A 19,879-nucleotide genomic window follows, 5' to 3' on the forward strand; every position below is an offset into this window, starting at 1 on the left:
TTCTACACACGACTGAGTGGAGGCGGGAAGTGACTAGCAAGGCAGAGTCCCCTTGGGAAGACGTTTGAGAGATTATCGGTGCTGCAGGAAATCAAGTTGCGGCGCTGCAGATGCTCATATTGATTATCCCGCACACCAATAAATATCGGAATACCAAAGCAAACTCAACCAAGGACGCCGGACCTAAGACAGGGTCCTGTAAGACTGGTGATAGCTTCAGGTGCAGTAAGAACTGGGTTATATGGGAAGGCAAGGAGCTTTCTCATTACTCTGCCTCCGTTATGTGGCTCAGTGATAAGTCACTGGTATAATCTTCCTGTTCCGCAATCGCAAGAAGCATGAGAAGGCTACCACGCGCATTTCCAGACAGCAGTTAGTGAACAGAACAGTTTTTTCAATCGTCCTCCCATCTGTCCGCTATTCAATACAATTTTCTACAGACTCAGTCTTGCAAGTCTAGCATTCGTAAACGAGTTTAGCGATCTGACGACGGAAAGTCCATATTTGTCCGATCCTGTCAACGGCCTGCCAGCAGCGGCCAGCACAGCACTCATAGCTACGCAGTCAAACCGAAGGCCACACTATCTGATCCTCGCGCACCATAGCAACTTGTGGACGAGCGTGCCACCAGGCGCTGGGTGATGAACATGACAGATAATACGGCGTACTTCTCCATTCAATGGCGCGAAGTTTGCGCGCCAGCTCACCCTTGTATCTTTACTCAAGGTCGCCAGCACGATTATACCTGCTGGCACGATTTGCCAGAAAAATCAGCATCCGCCGGATATCTGCCTGACGGGGCTCTTATAAGTTGCAGCCTCCATCTCGGTCCCTTGGCCTTCTGAAGCTGTATAACCCTCAGGAGTCAACATAACCCCCGTTCAAGATGCCCAGAACGCCAGCGCCACCGCCCCTAATTTCAACCCTGTTCAATCGATAGCGCAACCGGTTATTCCGTATGATCCAAGACATATCCCCCCCTCGCGAGTACCTGTGCAGCGAGGCAGCTCGATATAGTCAGGACCTAGCTAGATGCAGTCACGAACTCAACCGGCTGAACAACATCAAGAGCAACCCCAGAAACAGAAACTCCCCAGGTAAAGCGTCCCTGTGCAACACGGATAGAACGAAAATGTGTGGACAAAGGAGCTGACAAGACTATGGCGTGAATCAGATGCCAGGAGGCTCCATCATGAGATTGTACGGTGGGAGAATCAGCGCAGAGAGGCGGCGGCGCGACAGACGGACATTCAAACGGCCATAGAGAAGTCGGATCAACAAGCACGTAACCTGCGGCACTGTCTTAATCGGCACCCAGGCTTGTAAGCTTGAAGCATTTGAGGGTTAATAGTGTTCTAGAGGCAGTTGGCTTGAGCCGGAGGAGCGAATGTCTGTGGAAAAGATATTGGGAGCCCGTTAGTGTTGCAAGGAACGAGAACAGGTGCTTAGCTCACACTCCAAGCGCATCAACAAACACTGGGACACAAACAGCGAACTTTCTGAAGTGAGGCAGCGCTTAAAGCAAGATCCGCACCTAACCAGTAATGAGTTTCTGCTATCAAAAGCGCATGTAGCTTTCAGCAAAAACCCACTCTCCTGCTCTCTAGCTCAGTAATATCCCGATAGCCCGATCTTCCTCTTTCTTCCCCTAAATTGGGCTCCAGAACTCGTCGGAAAGCCACACCGTGCCACCGAATAGCTCCAGGCAGACATAGTAACTTCACCGATCGCTTTCCCATCGACAAAGAGTTGAAGAATGTCCAGCACGCCAGCAGCGCCGCTCCCAGCCGACGTCCCTGTCCCGCATGATCCGGGACACAGCCCGGATCATGTGGGATACAAGATGCCACGCCTCTCACCACCACAGTAGTTACAGCGAGAACATTTGGGAGTAACTAAGGCTAGAAACTGCGCCAAAGCGGTAAAAACTAAGTATCTATATTGTGCACAAACCTCTTGGCAAGCTTAACCTAAACAGGATAATCATATAGAGCTGTCCAGCCTTGACTGCACTGAAAACTCGGCGGTGGAGCTTGCGATAATGTTTCTCACATGGTTTTACCCCTCCTAGCGCAGTCTCATACAATTCACGACTCCACGCTTATCAGGCCCCCAGTCAAGCAAGGCTGCAAGAGTCGTGGGACGCTTGGCATGAGGCTGACCGGAAACGTGTCCCATGATTTCCGCAGCCTTGCATGGCCAGGCAACTCATATAAACCGCCGCCCGTATCTCAGCCTCTCGTCCTGCTGAAGCTGCATAAACACTCAGTTCGTCAGCACAGCTCGTTTCGAAAATGCCACCACCGCTTCCAGTCAACATGCTGTTTAGCCAGCAGCGCAGTAAGACGTCCTCGATGATTCAAGACATAACCCGGAGTCGGGGCTCGCAGCGCACTGAGGAAACTCGACAGCGCCAGAATCTCGCCAGATGCGGCGACCAGCTCAGACACCTGCAAAATAGCAGGACGAACCTTAGAAACAGGAATTCGCCAGGTGAGGAGTCCTCACTTGTCGCAGGCGAGGCGGAGGGGAAGATGAGAAGCTGATGCGACTGATTCATGGATTAGCTCCAGTAGAGCTCAACCAGGATATTGTTCTGTGGGAGAGTCGACAAAAAGAGGCGAGGCGGCGATTGGAACACATTGAGAAGCAGATGCAGAGACTGGATCAGCAGCAACGTCACCTGCAGGAGTGTCTCAGTCAGCTGCAGAGCGTCTGAGCATAGGAAGTTTGAGGATGCAATGGCGCCTCTGAAGCCGTCCACAATCCGTAAGCGGACAGAGAAACGGAGTTCCCGGGTATGAGTCAAACAAGACAAACGAGGAGGATCGACAACGCTTGGATCAAGAATGTCCATTCATCTGTTGTTGTGAAGAGACCACGCTCCATGTGCACGAAGCAACCGATGCAGATCGCCGTTTTCGAATAGCCCAAGCACGCAAGAAACCAGCAGAGACCCCTCACATCACGACACCAGAGTTGCTCGCGATACGCGGCCACAGCTCTGCCGCCTCCTTGCCCACCGGTCCTGTGATTGCCGAGCCCTTCATCTCGCCCTTCGGGTTCACGATCTGTTGCCTCCATGTTAGCCGACTCTCTCGCCAATGTGTCCCATCTCATGCCTATCCAACAGCCCGTCTCTTCGTCTCCCTTTGCCGCGCCCCAGCGCTCCATGACCTCTCCCTAACTCCCTAAGCGAAAGGAAGCACCAACTCACCACACCAGCGTTGTCCTCAAAGTACAGATACACGCCATCCGCCCTCCTCCACGGCTTCGACTGCCTCACAATAACAGCGGGCATGACCTTCTTCCTGAGCTCCGGCTTTCCCTTCTTGACGGTCGCCATCACCATGTCGCCCACTCCGCCGGCCGGCAGCCGATTCAGGCGCGCGCCGATGCCCTTGACCGAGATGATGTAGAGGTTGCGCGCGCCGGAGTTGTCGCAGCAGTTCATAACTGCGCCGCTGGGGGGGAGTGTTAGCTAGGCCCTTCTCCGCTCTCCCATCCATCACCGTCTGGGGTAGATTGCCAGCAATCCAGTTCGATCGGTGCGTGGAAGGACTGGAAGCCGGGGTTTCGAAGGATGGGAACGTACACAGGGAGACCGAGCGTCATCTTCAGCTTGTTGCCGGAGGTGCTGCCGCGACTGTTTCGCACAAAGAAGTCAGTTTTGTCGCCTCTTTCCCCAATCCTCCATCCTACCGGGATAAGATCCTCGCAGGAGTACATACCCGCGTTTGGAAGACATTGTGACTGTGTGTTTGCGGTAGAAAGGTCGTTAGGTCGTGAAAAGGCGCTTCTTTGCTATCGTTGTCGACGTCGAGATGTGAGGTCGAAAATGCGCGATGTGGGCGGACCTCGCTTAAACTTAACGCCGGTGGGCTGACAGGGGTGTGCGGAAAGACAACTGGGCTCAAGTTCCAGTTGAGTACAGCCTCCTGTCTTTTGCGGTACGAAAGCTTCACTCTAGCTGAAAAGGTTTCACTCAGAAAAGGTGATGGAAGTAGGGAAATGCGCCCTCCAGGGATCTTAAGGCCAAACATTACGGCTTCTCTCTGCACTCTAGGTTTGCTGCTCACATTCCTCATACCACACCCCCTTATCGTATATACAGTCATCTATCTGCACTTCTATCTCAATCGCACAGGTTGCTATGCAGACACGGTGCAGTTCCAGTTCGAGATATCTATCCCGCCAGCCATCACTCTTCCTTCTCTTTCGCAAGCAGATAATCGCCCCCAGCGATAGCCTTCCACACACCATACAACCCACTGAAAGGCCAAGTGCTCCAAAACAGCAACAAAAGCCACGCCCCAAGGCCCACGTTCACATCCTCCCTCGTCTTCTCCCGCACCGGCACCCTCACCTTCTCATACACGCTCGGCAGCAGCGTAGCCTGATACCTCACCCTCAACTCCTCGTACCACTTCCTGTCATAGATTTCCCAGAACTCATCTTCCGTGTAATACGTATGCGCATACAAACACTTGATGCCCCTCAATTCCCTCACCTTCCTCTCCAACTCCCGATTCTTCTTCACAAACTCCTCGTGGTTCGCAGGCCCCATGCCCCAGACGCCGATATTCAGCATCATGCCCGCGTCCGGCAGATTTCTGCCGACAGCAAAACTCTGCCCCCGCGGTTTGGCGCGCACGGGACACAGCCACAGCGGATAGAAACCTAGCGTCGCGTCGATGTGCTTGATGAACGCCTCGGCCGTCGCGAAGGGCAGCGCGAGATCCTGCACGATTGTCTGCGCAGCCAGCCCCGAGGCGTGGAAGGCGTGGTACATGACGCGCGTGTGCATGAAGTGGTCGAGCAGGAAGCGAGTCACGCGGTTGAAGGGGGCCATGAAGTAGTGGAAGGCGTGCATGCCGCCCCAGAAGGTGCCGCGGTCGTAGCGGAAGAGGTAGTCCACTAGCGGTATTGCTTCGGCTATGGGCGTGGTTTTGTTTTTCAGCAGGCGCTCGCAGTGGATGTAAAACCAGGGATCGTAGGGGCGTGTGAATCGCTGGATTCGCGCGCCGGAGGGTGGGGAGGAGACGCGTCGGCCTGTCATGATGCAGGCCCGGTCGGGGGCGAAGACTATGCCGTCCACGTAGTCGATGCTGCGGTTGTGTGTCGCGGCTTCGATGTCTTTGATGGCTTGGGGCATGCTCACGAACGGGTGGTATGTGAGTTCAACATACTCCGCGGCCCCCACGAGCTGGAGCTCCAGGAGCGTTACGACGCCGAGGGTGCCGCATGAACCTGCTGCGCCGCGGAAGAGGTCCTGATTCTCGGTCTCGGAGGCGGTGACGATGTCACCGTTGCCGAGCACAATCTCGATAGACCGGACTGTACAGTCAAAGAGCCCGTACTTAAACGAACTGCTCTCCCCTGACGAGCCTGAGAAGCCGCCCCCGACAGTGATGCCAGGGAATTCCATGATGATGGGAGCGACCAGATTGTGCTTCAGTGTCGCCTCGCAGAGCGCATCCATGGGGACGTTTGGCTCTACGAGAGCACTCATTGTACTTCTGCTGACCTCGAGCACGTGCGTCAACCCGCTTGTATCGATTGTGTTGTCACGACGCCGGGTCAGTTGCCGCGTGCTGTTGGTCGAGCCGTGATACATTCGAAAGGGCTCCTTGCGGTCGTGAAAATGGCGAACGCGGGCAGCGATGGCAGCTACGCGCTCCTTGTGCTGCTCCATCATTGACAATCCACGCACAGATCTCGTATTGCTAGGTTTATCTCTCCTCAGGCTATTCAAGCTTTGGGAGCTCAGCAGTGAAGACTGGGACAAGACAATGAGAAACGCGGCGGAATAAGCAATGAACAAATCGAACTATGTACAACAGCTGACTTTGACTTGATAAAAAAAGGTAGAGATTTTGTACCTGCCGTTGGGACATCTTCATGAGCCTACCTTCCTGTCCCGGAGGATCTCGGCAGCTTGCGTCAGCACAGCGTGCCAAGCTGAGCTTAACTGCACCTTAAGGACGACGAGAGTGATGAACACCCTCTTAAGTCATGTTGTAAGATTAGCTAGAGACGCGTTCACAAACAGAACTCGATGGAGATGGCAGATGCGCGAACTCAAGTGAGCACAGGATGTCGAGTCGCACAGCAGTTGCCGTAAAGGAGCCTCGGATTGTGGGCCGTGCCCTTAGTCACGTTATTGGCATGAGAGCACAGCTCGCGGCTGTAGACATTCAGGAGCACCAAAAACAGTTGACAGACACTTGTATCTGTGCGCTAGAGGAAAGGCCGCTCCAACTGCTCCATGCATCGCTAAACATGCATCGCTAAACATGCTTTTCCCGCGCCCAGACTCCTGTCCCCAAGTCCAACACTCGAACAGATCTATTTACCCAAGCAAGTCATCCAGCGCACTCCCTCCAGTCTTCGCTCCGCCTGTCTGCCCAGGCTTTGCAGCAGGTGAGGAGGTACTTGGTGCAGGTGCACCCCAGATTCCGGCACTAGACTTTTGCTTCGCCATATCCGCCATGGTCAGGCCCTTGGTGGGCGTGCCGGATTTCTTGATGCTAGTGCCCGCTAGCAGATCACTGAAGGCGTCGCCGCCTGCCTTAGCTGTGCCAGCAGCCGGCTTCGCGCCCATGGGCGACTTAATGCTCGAGGTGGAGGTTACTGGAGATTGCGTTGAAGTAGACGATGCCAGCGGTACGGATGTGAAGTAGTTTGGTTGGCTCGCCTGGTAGCCCGACGGCTTGAGGGGCTGAGTTTGCTGTAGTGGTGGGGGGGAGAATGCGGCACTAGACGATATTGACGCGGCCATGCTTGGGGCGGGGGAACGGGTGTTGAAGATGTCCGCAAAGTTGGCGTTGTTCGTGCCTGCTCGAGGTTGAGGAGCGGCGTATTGAGTTGTGGAGGCGGCGAAGGACGCAGGCGCAGGCGCAGGTGCAGGTGCAGGTGCAGGTGCAGGTGCAGGTGCAGGTGCAGGTGCAGGTGCAGGTGCAGGTGCAGGTGCAGGTGCAGGTATCGATGGTGCTTTCTGGGTGGATGGCGCGGCGGACTGGAAGTCGTCGAAGTCGTCATCATCGGCACCACCGGAATGCAGTACGCCGAAGTCGTTGCTAGTAGCTGGCTGCTTGCTGTTTGATGCAGATGTAGGCGCGGCCGGTTCGTCATCTCCAAATGAGAAAAGATCCACTTCCGGTTCCTTGGGCTTTGAAGGCTCTGCTTTCGCCGGCGGTTCTCTTTTGGTAGTGGTGGGTGGCGCCTCCTGCTTTCTCCTGCCGGACGCTGGCGCTGCACCTTCGTCGTACTCGTCGTATTCTTCGAACCGGTCGCGGCGGCCCTGAGTGTCCGAGAAACCAGAAGAGTTGCCTCCGAACCCGCCGCCATCTCCGTACACGCCTCCGCTGTAGCCGCCATATCCGCTTTGTTCTTCGCTGCCGAAACCCCCGTATCTGCTGCCACCTCCGGACATGCCCGTGCTAAACCCGCTGCCTCCTTCCACACCGCCGTATTTGTTCTTCGTAGTCCTTGCCTTTTTGCGCTCAGCTCGGATGCGGTCGACGTCACTCAGAAGCTCTGCTAGCTCTTTTGATCGGTTGCGCACGTTTATGCCTTGATCCTTGCCGTTCTGATCTATGTAGTGGAATTGTCGCAGCATTTTAAGGAGGGAAAGGTGCGATCGCGCATCGTCGATGACTCGCTCGGAGCCATTCTTGATGAGGAATTCGAGTAGTTGCAGTGCCTGACCGTGTCAGCGGCTGTTAAAGAGCCCAGGGCAACAACAAAGTACCTTGTAAATCTGCCGCCATTCTTCTGCCGCCTTTTCGGTAAATCGCTTGTAGATCATGGGCATAATCTCGTTCAGTAGCTGGCTGCCGTAACATCAATATCTTGCTTCATGCTCTAAGATAGTGTCTCCACCCACTAGTTGTACGTTCCGTTCGCGATCTCTTGCATAAGCTTTGCGATTGTCAGTAAGCAAAGCCTCACTGGGACAGGAAGCACTTACGGTGCTTGGACACCCCCATGGATCATTGTTGGTAGCCTCTCTGACCTTTGCTTCCATTTCTGTATAGTTCATTACGGCTGGAAGAGGTGAGTTGAATGCCAGTGCGGAGGTGTACAACCGGCTATGCTCACCATTCTGCACTTTGCGGACGCCGGCCTTGATATCGTACAGAGTCAGGTTGCTAACCTGATCCTTCAGGCTCTGGAGATCCATCTTGGGAGTGTAGCAGTGGTTGCGCTCGGTGTTGAAATTGCTAGAGAGTGACTTGGGAGGTCCTCGAACAGCGAGGTCTTGGCAGCCGAGTGCGGCGAGATCGGGAATGGTCATGTGACAGTCCCGCGGAATACGAGGAGATATCATAGTACCTGGCTGGGAATAGAACTACTTGGTCTGGCCAGGAAGTTTTGACACGCTCCGGGCGCGCTTAGCAGAGAGACCGACTGCCTTATGGATGCGTTGGACACTGAGCCAGTCACGGGATCATCAAAGCATGGGCTCCCGAGTCATGATGACTTCTGTTCGTGCCCCTTGCGGCGACGGTTTTCTGTCCTTCCATCCTTTCAGCACATCCGAAAGCCATCTCCATCCAACTCACGTGCTGGTACTGCAGCTGCCGGAGCAGTTCTCGTGCAGCCTACAACCCGCAGCTTCCCCTACTGCCCGACTGACTGTTCAGGGCTACAGAGCTGTGCTGAGCATCTCGAATCTGGCATCGCCTCCTTGTAAGATAGCGCAATTGTAAGACCACTGGAGTAGCATTCTCCTGCAAGGTGAGTTCTCGGTGGGATTCTTGTGCCCCACAATGACGAGCTGTGTGCATGATGGCCCCTTTGCGGTGGCAGTCGCTGTCGTTGCGTGTTGCGCAGGGGTGTTTCTCCTGTCTCGGCGCTTACATGTACCGTTCTTCCAGAAATACAGCCTACCCCTCTACTACCCCGCCATGCCTCTTCTCTCAAAAACTTCCAGGACGATTTTCAATTCATTCCATCCACGAACCCAATTCAACGCAACACCCTTCAGATCATTCCACGCCTCATCAGCAAACATGGTCATCAAGACGTACTTCGACTGCGAGTGGACCGGCCCTGAAGTCTCCGTCGACTCCAACGGCAATGTCACCAACACCGGCCGTGAGCCCAAGGGTGAGTTGCCCCTCTCTTCGTCAAGCACATTCTCCAGCCTTGTTGTGCATGTTGGCTAGCTGCATCATCTAGTCGTTAAATTTGCCGACTTCCTTCATCGACATTGAGCTTCTTACTAACACTCTCCCTCTTAGCGCAATCCGGCCGCATCAACTTCGAGCTCTTCGACGATGTCGTACCCAAGACCGCCGAGAACTTCCGCGCTCTCTGCACTGGCGAGAAGGGCTTCGGATACCAGGGCTCCAAGTTCCACCGTGTGATCCCACAATTCATGCTTCAGGGCGGTGACTTCACCCGTGGCAATGTAGGTTCTTCGAACACTGAGCTCAACTCCATCCCGACCACTGACGCGTAAACCTGCAGGGCACCGGCGGCAAGTCCATCTACGGCGAGAAGTTCGCCGACGAGAACTTCAAGCTCAAGCACACCAAGCCCTTCCTCCTCTCCATGGCCAACGCCGGCCCGAACACGTAAGTCGTTCTCACTCGCCACAGTTCAGCTTATGCTGACCACTGCCACAGCAACGGCTCCCAGTTCTTTGTCACCACCATTGTCACCAGCTGGCTCGACGGCAAGCACGTCGTCTTCGGCCAGGTGCCAGATGGTGACGTCAACTCGTACAAGGTCGTCCGTTCCATCGAGGCCTGCGGTAGCCAGTCTGGTGCCATCAAGTATAGGGAGGGCCCACCGACCATCAAGAAGTCTGGTCAGGCTTAGACGCATAACATTAGAGGAGAATGGCACGGCATGTGAAGTTGAGGAGGGACAATGGCCTACAGACCGCCACAATAGGGTCTGCCTGCAGGCGTTTGGCTGAACGGCATCAGGCAAACTAGCTAAAAGCAATTTACCGAACTTGCACCCAGCCTTTTTCATGGCATTCCTGCTCCTGATCCATGCCACATAATTTGACGTAGCTCAACTGCGTTGCACTTCGGCCATCTTCTTCAATTGCATCACTGCATCAGCCCTATCAACGATGTCTTGGGCTCAGCCAAACTGTCACCTTAACCATTGCCCGGCACTGGTACCCGTTCCATTCCGTCCACGCCAAACTTGAGATGATGACAGCTACCCCGCCATCGATAGAGGCCCTTCCAGTCCGTGGTGGGGCAGAATGTCAACCGCAAAGGCGCGAATTATAATCATATCAGGCAGCTGCCAGCTTCCAGACAGCAGAGTTTCTTTACGTTCCTAAAGCCTAAATCTTACCCACGACATTTCTTGAATCCCAATGGCTTCAGACAGCACCCTCCCAATCCACCCCAACGGCGTCCCACCACCCCCCTCCTCCACATCCACCTACACCGCCGCAACCCTCGCCATCCACGCCGACGACGCCCTCAACTCCTCCACAGACGTCGCGCCCCCCTCCACGTCTCCACCACCTTCCGCTACGCCCACAACCCCGACGACCTCGTCCCCGCCCTCGACGAGCCGCCCGACTCCTCCGACACCAACACCCCAGCGCCGCATGTCTACTCCCGGCTCACGGCGCCAAACACCTCGCGCCTCGAGGCCGTCCTCTCGCAGCTCCTCAATGGCAAAGCACTGGCCTATGCGTCCGGCCTCGCAGCCTTCCACGCGCTGCTGGTGTTTCTGAGGCCGAAGGTCGTCGCGATCGGGGAGGCGTACCACGGGTGCCACGGCCTCGTGGCGCTGCATGCCCGGTCTCCATGGCCTCGTGGCCGTAGACCTGCACGACGAAGCCGCGTGGGATGCTGCAGGCTTGGGCCGGGGGGATCTCGTCCACGTCGAGACGCCTGTCAACCCGACCGGCGAAGCCGTCGGCCTCAGACGCTTCGCGCAGCTCGCACACAAGCGCGGCGCGGTGTTGAGCGTGGATGCGACGTTCGCGCCGCCGCCTCTGCAGGATCCGTTCAGGGAGGGCGCGGATATAGTGATGCATTCTGGCAGCAAGTATCTGGGCGGGCATAGCGATTTGCTGTGTGGTGTGCTGGCGGTTCGGAGCGAGAGGGTGGAGGAGGGGTGGTGGGAGCGGTTGTGGAGGGAGCGGTTGCTGCTTGGGGCCGTGATGGGGAGTTTGGAGGGGTGGTTGGGGGTTAGGAGTTTGAGGACCTTGGAGCTGAGGGTTGTGAGGCAGAGTGGGAACGCGGAGAAATTGGTGGGGTGGTTGGATGGGCTGCTTAGGGGGAACGGGGAGGGTGAGGAGGGGAAGCTGGTGAGGCAGGTGGTGGCGAGGGTGCGGCATGCGAGTCTGCAGAAGGGGGAGATGGGCTGGTTGAGGGAGCAGATGCCGGGAGGGTTTGGGCCGGTGTTTGCAGTGTATATGACGACGTCGGAGTTGGCGAAGAGGCTGCCGAGTAAGTTGAAACTGTTCCACCACGCGACTAGTTTGGGTGGTGTGGAGAGCTTGATCGAGTGGAGGAGGATGAGCGATGCGGACGTTGATGAGAGGTTGCTGAGGGTCAGCGTTGGCGTGGAGAGCTGGGAAGATTTGAGGGAAGACTTACTGCAAGGCTTCAAGGCGCTGGCGGCGGAACAGTGACGGACGATTTTGAACCTTATGTGTCATGCTATTCGTAGCAGGAAAGGCAGGGCATGCCGCTACTTTGGGTAAATAGATAGACGAAGTGGGTTCACCGCCCGCAAAACGAGTCATGTATGAAACGAAGCGATAACTAAGTGACTGGTCGGAAGTACGTAACGTCTTCTGTAGGAAATTGTCGAGAAGAAATAGCGGTACAATACTTCAGGGACATGTTTATCGTAACATCAGGAACCAATGGCGAGATATGAAGGCGAGCCCGACTCGGCAGAAGCTAGGGAGCGGAACTACCGTATCACTATACCGATAGTATACCTGCTTGCTGGTAATCTTGCAGTAGAAGCACTTCTTTGATATCCACGATGCCTCGCGGTGTTGTGGCAGTTGTTGCTGTGGCTGATGACTGAAGCCACATCGACGACACAAGCGGCAAGACGCGGCAGAACTCCAACGCGACCTCCCCCCTAAACCAACTCTTTATCCCCCCTATCCAAGGCTTCATAGGATGTCGGCGTTTACTGCTTCAATGTGTCTATGTCACTCTCCCGCTTCTTGTTCTGGCTATCCAGAGCCCTTCTGCTCCCATGTATTATAGGCACTTCCTGGTTATATCTGTATCCTTTCTTCCGTGGCTGCGCCTTCCCTGAACCTCCTGATACCGCTGCGGATTGCCATGTTGGGGACTGTAGCAGTGTGTCCAGCTATGCAGCGGTAGCACCTTTCCGCCTTCTGGCCTTTGGCGATCCACAACTTGAGGGTGATACCTCTCTCCCCGATCGCAATGGCCGAGCCTTCCCCGCCGCCGGTCGCGTACTGCAAGAAAGAGACGGTTCAATAGTGGAAGACCTGGACGTTACACTGCGCGCTATTCGCGCCTTGGCAACCGACGACCTCCCTCGCATTCTCCAGGCCTACCGCAAACGGCTCGACCTGTTAGGGAACGACTACTACCTTGCGCACATCTACCGCACGCTTCACTGGTATACGCAACCTACGCATGTGGCGGTTCTGGGAGACTTGCTGGGTAGCCAGTGGATCAGCGACGCGGAGTTTGATCGGCGCAGCGACAGGTTCTGGAATAGAGTCTTCAGGGGCGGAGCCAGGGTGCCGGACGAGGTGGCTGCGGGTTCACAAACGGAGGCACTGGGGCACGACAAAGCCTGGAAAAGTCGAATCATCAATATGGCTGGGAACCATGATATCGGCTACTCTGGCGACCTGGATGAGTCCCGCATCGAGCGCTTCGAGCGGGCATTCGGTCCCGTGAACTGGGATATTACGTTCACCCTACCCAGCAACGAGTCTCTACCCGCTGAGCAGCCTTCTGAGCATCTGACGGAGCTTAGACTGGTAGTGCTGAACTCCATGAACCTCGACGGCCCCGTGCTCTCCCCCTCCCTCCAATCCGACACTTACGACTACATCAACAACCTGATCTCGTCCTCCCGCCCCGTAGAAGACAGGACCCACTTCACCCTCCTCCTCACCCACATCCCTCTCCACAAAGAAGAAGGCGTATGCATCGACCCACCCTTCTTCTCCCACTTCCCAGTTTACCAGGGCGGAGGCGTCAAAGAGCAGAACCACCTCTCGCCCTCCGCCTCGAAGGGCATCCTGGAGGGCCTATTCGGGATGAGCGGACGGGAGGACGCCCCAGCGAGGGGTATGGGACGGAATGGGCTGGTGCTTACGGGACATGATCATGAGGGGTGTGATGTGCTGCATTACCATCTCAGGAACGAGACGGAGAGTTGGCGTGCTGTGAGGTGGGAGGAGGCGAGGAGCAGCGGGTTGGCGGAGCGGAATTTGCCGGGTGTCAGGGAGGTTACTGTGAGGAGTATGATGGGGGATTTTGGGGGAAATGCGGCGCTGGTGAGCGTGTGGTGGGATCAGGGAGTAGGGGAGTGGAGGTCTGCGGTCGAGATGTGTGGGCTGGGGGTTCAGCATTGGTGGTGGGCGGTGCATGTTGTTGACTTAGTCGAGGTGCTGCTTGTTATGACTGCAGTGCTAGTCAGATTGGTCGAGAAGAGATGGTCAGGCACACGCGCGAAAGCGCAGAAGAAAAGGAAGGTACCGCAGCGGTATAGAAAGAGCCGGGAGAGGCCTGTTAAGAAAGAGTAGAGTAGAGCTCTCTTTAAATTCAATCCACTTTGTCCAACTGAGAGGCGCTGCACTCTGTCTGCTCTTTCCATCTCCTGCATCTTGACATCCACCGTCGGAATATAAAGCCTCGAATACTCAGCCAGTCTCTCTGCACAGTACACACCGCAAAGCAGACTTTCCATCTCATTTTTGAGTAAATGCATATGCATGCAGTTTCTCATGCGCCTTACTTAACCCGCCCTTTAATCAGAGTTTCTCTACCGTTAGGTTAGAACTGCTATGCCCAGCTGATGAGAAGACGTTCATGTATTTACGTCTAGCTGGAGTAACATCCTACCTTGCGCTAACGCGCACCGCCACGGAATGCAAGCAAGCCGGCGGCAGACTCCTACTCGTACGGGGCATTCTCCTTGAAGCCTACTGGCCTGCATCCATCTACGAAAGAGGCCGCGGCTTCAAGCGTGGCAGTTGGTGTCAGTCATGCGTGAGAGTCGATGGAAGAACTATAGCCAGGACACTGTTGTGCAAGTTACCAAGTCAATAGATTCAACCCCGCTCGGATGTATTGCAAGCTGTGGCTATGTGGCAATCTTGCACCGTGCTATGCACGCAAGAGATCGCTGGAGGAGTGATTGGAATGGGGAAAGTACAAGGGAACTGCCACGGTTTTGGATCTCCGCTAGGTCAGACGGCACATATCAGGAACTGAGCAAAACTAGCATCATCTGTCTGCACATACAGTTTTCATCGGTCTGAGAGGTTTCATGCCTGTCACAGGATTCGAACACCTAGCGATCACGGTCTCTACTGCTTGCCAGATCACTGCTGAGGCAATTTTCTCCGGGCATCCCGATGGCCGCATTGCATATCAATAAACGGACGTCATATATCGCCAAACGCCAACACCAAGGCCAAGTCCACTGCCTCAGGAACAGCTCAATCACCAAGTTCACAGTATCATCAAAGCATGGGGAGGATCAGTTATTGTTGTTATCTTATTTTATGCGCTGGGCCCCGCCTCCTCAGCGCCACCAGGTTGCCCATAGACTTGACCCCGGCTCCCTACTATCTACAGTGCTTTTTTGTTTTCTGATGTTTTTGAAGATTTTGGCGTTGGGCCCCACCACCCAAACGCTTGCCAGGTTGCCCAGAGACGATGACCCTGACTCCCAAGAGAAGAAAGCAAAACTTTTCAAGGAAAAAACAAAAACGCCCACCGGGCCCGCAGGCCAAAATGTGCGTAGGGCCCCACCACCCATACGCCGCCAGGTTGCCCGAGCAAGATGACCCTGGCTCCCACTGGAGCACAAAATAGAAACGGTGCTGTGGCAGGTCAGTGGGAGCAAGTTGGAAGAGAAGCGAGGAGACTTACCAAAGGAGAGAGTTGGATGTGCTTTACTTGAAGGTAAAGTCGTATATGATGTGCGAGTTGGGACTGAGCTGCATCGTTGGGTGATAGTGTTGAGCTGGATGGGGTTGCTGAGACTTGTTGAAGCATGAGGCTACCTCGGCAGCGTTGTCGGCGGAGGTGTTGATGTCGCATGTAGATGTAGAATGAGAGATGTGCAAACGTTGATCATGGTGTCGTCGTTGGAGTTAAAGATGTGTCGAAAGTGTGTTGCAATCGACAGTGTCTGCAAGTGAAGAAGCAGGTCAGCGATGACGATCTGTCGGGAAGGAGGTGAGAAAAGTTAAGACGTAGGTACATACCTAAAGATCTTCGAAGGTCTGGACGTCTTTACTTCGAGCTATGCTTTGGTACACTATGAGGGTTTGGCTGTGTACTCAAACAGATCTTCACAGCTCTTTGCAGAAGGCGAGGTATCTTGGTCGAGGAACCCTGTGATCTAGATACGCAGCTGACTGTCTACCAGCCCAACATCAAAAGCATCCAGATTCTGAATCTGGATGCTTTTGATGTTGGGCTGGTAGACAGTCAGCTGCGTATCTAGATCTCCATGGAAATGAGGCCATTGAGGTTGTTCTGAGTGAGCTGAGTGAGATGGAGAAAAGCAGGAAGAGCAGGAGTGTGGGTGGAAATTTAACCACCAGGCAGCGCTAAGCGAGGGGCTAAGAGATTGGCGAACGTTTGCACTGTTTGAATGGCGTTGCAATGGGCTAGCGCCTGGGGGAGAACGCGAGGAGTGTGAGGGGGGGCGCATCATATTGCGTCAGTGACTGCCCGGCAGCAGAGACATCACCACCAAGGCCCACGGGAGCTCTTATAGGAGAGCCGCGGCAGGACAGGGTGGCATGTCACTGGTAGACAGAAGCACTCACTGCAAGCTTTTGACAAACTGGGCGGCTAGGGCGGCGAGGACAGCGGCGGCGAGAACAGCGGGGGCCAATAGTAGCCCTCGAGACAGCCCCTGTGCCCAGGACGAGGTATCTCACACTCTCCATGAGATTCTGCTAACATGGAAACGGTCATACAATGCAGAGATGCAAGCTGAAAAGGAGCATTGAAATTCTTGAACAGATACCTTCCTTGAAGGCCACCAGACGCAGAGAGTCCGGAGAGCTATCGAAGCGTTTTGAAGACCGTTAGGCAGATCTCCATAGTGTGATTGCTACTTGTAACATTGCCCAAGTCAATACACTAACCTTACATAGCTGGAATGAGCGACCCGGTCGAGTCGAACCACACAGGACCAAGATCCAGATCAACATGGAGAAACACCGCCGGATCTTCAGGCTTAATAACCATTGTGGGTACTTCTGCGGATGTCGCCGCTCATCCTAAGGATTTGTGGTACGACAACAGCGAAAACCCTCCTCCGTTAATACAGCGACAGCAGGGCAGGATTACAAGGCCTCATTCCAGTAGGGAAGCCTCAGCCGTTGCTATTCACATTACGTATCTTACTCGGATCTTCGAGACCCTCCAGTCGCTGACCAGTGTTGCCAGGTGGAGCGGGTACAATCGGAACACTCAAATACACAACCAGATTCAAACATCTGCCCGTGACTGGACGCTCGCTGACACCCGGGGAACGCACCACAGTACACGAAGCGTACAGACGCATGCTTTGGCGCCCAGATTCATTCCATTGCAGCGGGTCAGGCAAAGCCGGCAGCCATCCGTGGATAAACTAAGAAAGCAACACACAAGCGTTGCCGCGGATCCTCCGGGTGCTTCCAAGCTTCATCATACCACTACAATCCTCTTCATGAGGTCTTTGGACGGAGACATATCAGCTTTTGAGTTGTGAGAGTGCTTGGGTTGCACAGCAGAGGCGGACAAGCGGCGCTGACACACTGATTGGAACGGCGAGGGCACAACAGCGGATAAAAGAACATAACCAGGAGGAGATGGTCCACAGCCGATAACACGATGAGCACCAGAAGAGCAAGGCACAGCTGGCCACGATCGGCTGGCAGGAGGCAGTAGGCGAAAAACCAAAGGCTGCTGTTATGCCGCTACATTAAGCTCCAGACACCTCACCGTCCCTGGTGTGCGATTTCTTGAGCATTGGTGGAAGCACTAAAATTTGTGGCCGGTAGGTAGTATTCTGAGGGTGGATAAGGTCGCGACTTGTCTGTAGTAGTGTAGATCGGGCTGGTGGTAGCGACTTTAGGTGTCCATTTGGGGAGTCCTGATGAGGAGGGGAGAGTGATGTAGATCTATCCATGAAACCGCCGACTCTCAGAGGAGGTGAACATCTTTGATTGCTTCTCTGCCCTGATGATGCTGCTCATGTGCCGTGCCATGAAGCTCTCGCTAATCGGGAGCCTTCTGGAACAGCTGTTGAGACCCGCCCGTCCAGCGTGGAATGGTTTCCCGCTCCGGAACCCTGCAGAAAGCCAACCAGAAGCGTCAAAACACCCAGCGGACCTTCCTGACTCCACAACGTTGCATGTTGAAGCAAGCCGCAAAATTTGGATCCAGCCACAAGGTGTAGTTTGGAAGCGGCTTTGAGGATTCTCAGCAACCCCGTAGGCCATTTCAGCCAAGTCACGAAACCACGAGCCGAACTCGCCACTGCGGACGGCTTGATCGACGATGTCTTTCCGATAGAGAACCAGTGCCCTCGCGCGTTTATTGCTCCACTCAGCACATCCATGGGACCGAAGAGATCTCCCATAGTGTGGTCATCGACATGCTGCCAGTCCCGGAAGCCAACTCAGCGGCGGCGGCGGCGACCTCGCTCACGATGCGATACACAACATGGACGCCACGGCTCTCCAAACATCCTTCGGGTATCAACGAGATGACATCGACTCTCGGCGGCCGGTACGACGAACGAAGAGACCAACAACGGCAGACCAACAATGGCAGACCGACAGCGCCTTCATCTTAGTGGACTTAGAAAGTCACCCGCGAGATGAGTTGAAGGTCTAGTTGGCAAGGAACCACAATTGGGGTGGAAGATAGCTCATTACAGTAATCAGGCTGCTGGAAAGGCCTGTTGACGGCGTACACGAGTATATGAAAGACTTCGAAGGCGCCCCGAACATGCCAGCTCAGTCCTTCTTGAGGTCTGTTCTCTCCTTGCGGATCCTTCAAATTACTACGAGGTGACAGCGACTCGCGGCGACCAGGGAGCAGATCGAGGAGACGAACAATCGCACACCGATTGTCGAGTCAAACAATCGGCAACCCATCCAACGGCACCGCGACCTCCCGGGGCACGAAGTTATCAGGAGAAGGACAGAAGCCCAGTGGACTCCCATGGAAAGCCCATGGAGTCACGGTAGCATGAACATTCCCGCTGGATGATGAGAATTCCGCGGGTCCATCCCAAGTGAGGGTTCGGAAGGGGTCGTCCAGCGGCCAGGGTGAAGAGCGGGAGACACCACCGAATTAAAAGCCCATGTCCAGCATTGCACGTGTCCAAAAGCCTTGAGAACTTCGATGGCGAGTGGCTTGGGTTCCCCGGGTCGGATTGCTACACAACGGGTATTATGATAAGGAACCTTCGTCGGCGGTCAAGGACTCATCCAGCGGTACCACAGCCTCCAGAAGGCACGGGGCGCTTTAGAAGAACAGTGCAAAAAGCCTGAGCTCTCATGGAGGCCCCATCGAACCACGTAGGCGTGATATTCCAATCAGGCGATGAGGACTTTGCAGATCCATTCGAGGGCACCCGACGTCAGCTCCGAAAAGGCTTTGACTCAAACCGAAAAGAAAGCAAGACTTGAAAAGGAGGGAGCTGCGACGGAAGTGTTGATACTGCCCTGCTACGTACGATGAGAGTGCCCCATGGGCGTTGCAAGCAAGACAATGTATACTGAGAGAGGTCATGTTACGCAAGGAAGATCATCAACGTTGCTGCTCCGGACGGCGGCGAAAAGTGTAAACGCGTCACGGTTGGTGCTCGCTCCGAAGCTGGAGGGCTAGAGAAAAACGTATTTCATTGGTCATGCCATCCTCAGACAGAGACGAGGTGGTCTACAGCGTCAAAAAAGAACATAGTGACGCGTCATTATCGCAATTACAAAACGAATAGTGCGCCCGCGCTCTTCCCAAAAGGTCTGACAACGACGATTGTGGGAGAAATATCTCTTCCTCAAAACGAGACGCGGATCGCTGGTTGCGGGAGGCAGTCCTACAATTACCCTCAGCGTCAGCAAGCAGGCTCCTGACCGCGAGTAGATGTGCTACGTAAGGAGAGTTGAGCTCTTTGTGGGTGCATTCAAAATTTCCGTACCTCCTCTATGGCTGGTGCGTGGTCTTCGACAAAGATTTGAAGCTCGTTGGCAATTGCAACAAGAGCTGTTTCCCTTGATATCAGCGAGACTGTGCTTGAGAGTAGATCTGACACCTGGATCTCTTGACGTACTGAAGGCGGCGAAGGCAAAGCCATCCTCGATGTACCAATAGACTTCGAAGGCGACGTATCTGCTCATCTCTGGTCAGCACCATGTTTGCCGCTGGCCTCTTTGCACTGGTGGAGAGTGTGTCTTACTTCAGAAGCCAGACCAGTCCCATTTCGCCGTGTTGAAGATGTATGAGCAAGGAGAGGGTTTGTGGTGCTAAACTGCGGTGTGATGTTGACGCTGTGGTTGTTGTCGAGGGAAATTGAGTAGTTGATAAAAGACATATGAAGGGCAACGAGCGTCCCCACGAGCACAACCGCAAAAAGGAGATTTGACGACACTTTCGGTACTTTCAGACGACACACCGTTTGCGCTACAGCAGAACATATCCAC

At 54.7% G+C, this 19,879-nt stretch overlaps 8 protein-coding genes across 8 annotated transcripts; 4 read left to right on the forward strand and 4 right to left on the reverse strand.

Annotated features, from left to right (window-relative positions):
* Positions 1–2,960: 2,960 nt before the first annotated feature.
* W97_06502 (60S ribosomal protein L23) lies at positions 2,961–3,454 on the reverse strand (the record flags this gene model as incomplete). The annotated part of the gene is made up of 2 exons (XM_007784376.1): positions 2,961–3,071; positions 3,218–3,454. The coding sequence occupies 2 exons, from the start codon at positions 3,452–3,454 to the stop codon at positions 2,961–2,963; spliced, it is 348 nt and encodes a 115-aa protein (XP_007782566.1).
* Positions 3,455–4,201: 747 nt separating this feature from the next.
* W97_06503 (uncharacterized protein) lies at positions 4,202–5,695 on the reverse strand (the record flags this gene model as incomplete). Its single annotated transcript, XM_007784377.1, has 1 exon — positions 4,202–5,695. The coding sequence occupies one exon, from the start codon at positions 5,693–5,695 to the stop codon at positions 4,202–4,204; it is 1,494 nt and encodes a 497-aa protein (XP_007782567.1).
* A 657-nt stretch (positions 5,696–6,352) lies between these two features.
* On the reverse strand, positions 6,353–8,185 carry W97_06504 (uncharacterized protein; the record flags this gene model as incomplete). Its single annotated transcript, XM_007784378.1, has 5 exons — positions 6,353–7,705; positions 7,754–7,835; positions 7,889–7,923; positions 7,973–8,049; positions 8,104–8,185. The coding sequence occupies 5 exons, from the start codon at positions 8,183–8,185 to the stop codon at positions 6,353–6,355; spliced, it is 1,629 nt and encodes a 542-aa protein (XP_007782568.1).
* Positions 8,186–9,017: 832 nt separating this feature from the next.
* On the forward strand, positions 9,018–9,831 carry W97_06505 (uncharacterized protein; the record flags this gene model as incomplete). The annotated part of the gene is made up of 4 exons (XM_007784379.1): positions 9,018–9,114; positions 9,249–9,418; positions 9,478–9,584; positions 9,636–9,831. 4 exons carry the CDS (start codon positions 9,018–9,020, stop codon positions 9,829–9,831), a joined length of 570 nt encoding a protein of 189 aa, XP_007782569.1.
* A 517-nt stretch (positions 9,832–10,348) lies between these two features.
* W97_06506 (uncharacterized protein) lies at positions 10,349–10,717 on the forward strand (the record flags this gene model as incomplete). The annotated part of the gene is made up of 1 exon (XM_007784380.1): positions 10,349–10,717. The coding sequence occupies one exon, from the start codon at positions 10,349–10,351 to the stop codon at positions 10,715–10,717; it is 369 nt and encodes a 122-aa protein (XP_007782570.1).
* A 60-nt stretch (positions 10,718–10,777) lies between these two features.
* Positions 10,778–11,623, forward strand: W97_06507 (uncharacterized protein; the record flags this gene model as incomplete). Its single annotated transcript, XM_007784381.1, has 1 exon — positions 10,778–11,623. The coding sequence occupies one exon, from the start codon at positions 10,778–10,780 to the stop codon at positions 11,621–11,623; it is 846 nt and encodes a 281-aa protein (XP_007782571.1).
* A 534-nt stretch (positions 11,624–12,157) lies between these two features.
* Positions 12,158–13,744, forward strand: W97_06508 (uncharacterized protein; the record flags this gene model as incomplete). Its single annotated transcript, XM_007784382.1, has 1 exon — positions 12,158–13,744. One exon carries the CDS (start codon positions 12,158–12,160, stop codon positions 13,742–13,744), a length of 1,587 nt encoding a protein of 528 aa, XP_007782572.1.
* A 5,492-nt stretch (positions 13,745–19,236) lies between these two features.
* On the reverse strand, positions 19,237–19,576 carry W97_06509 (uncharacterized protein; the record flags this gene model as incomplete). The annotated part of the gene is made up of 3 exons (XM_007784383.1): positions 19,237–19,275; positions 19,378–19,442; positions 19,510–19,576. 3 exons carry the CDS (start codon positions 19,574–19,576, stop codon positions 19,237–19,239), a joined length of 171 nt encoding a protein of 56 aa, XP_007782573.1.
* Between the last annotated feature and the right edge of the window lie 303 nt (positions 19,577–19,879).

This window comes from Coniosporium apollinis (assembly GCF_000281105.1).
Source record: "Coniosporium apollinis CBS 100218 chromosome Unknown supercont1.33, whole genome shotgun sequence".
NCBI classification, from domain to species: Eukaryota; Fungi; Ascomycota; class Dothideomycetes; genus Coniosporium; species Coniosporium apollinis.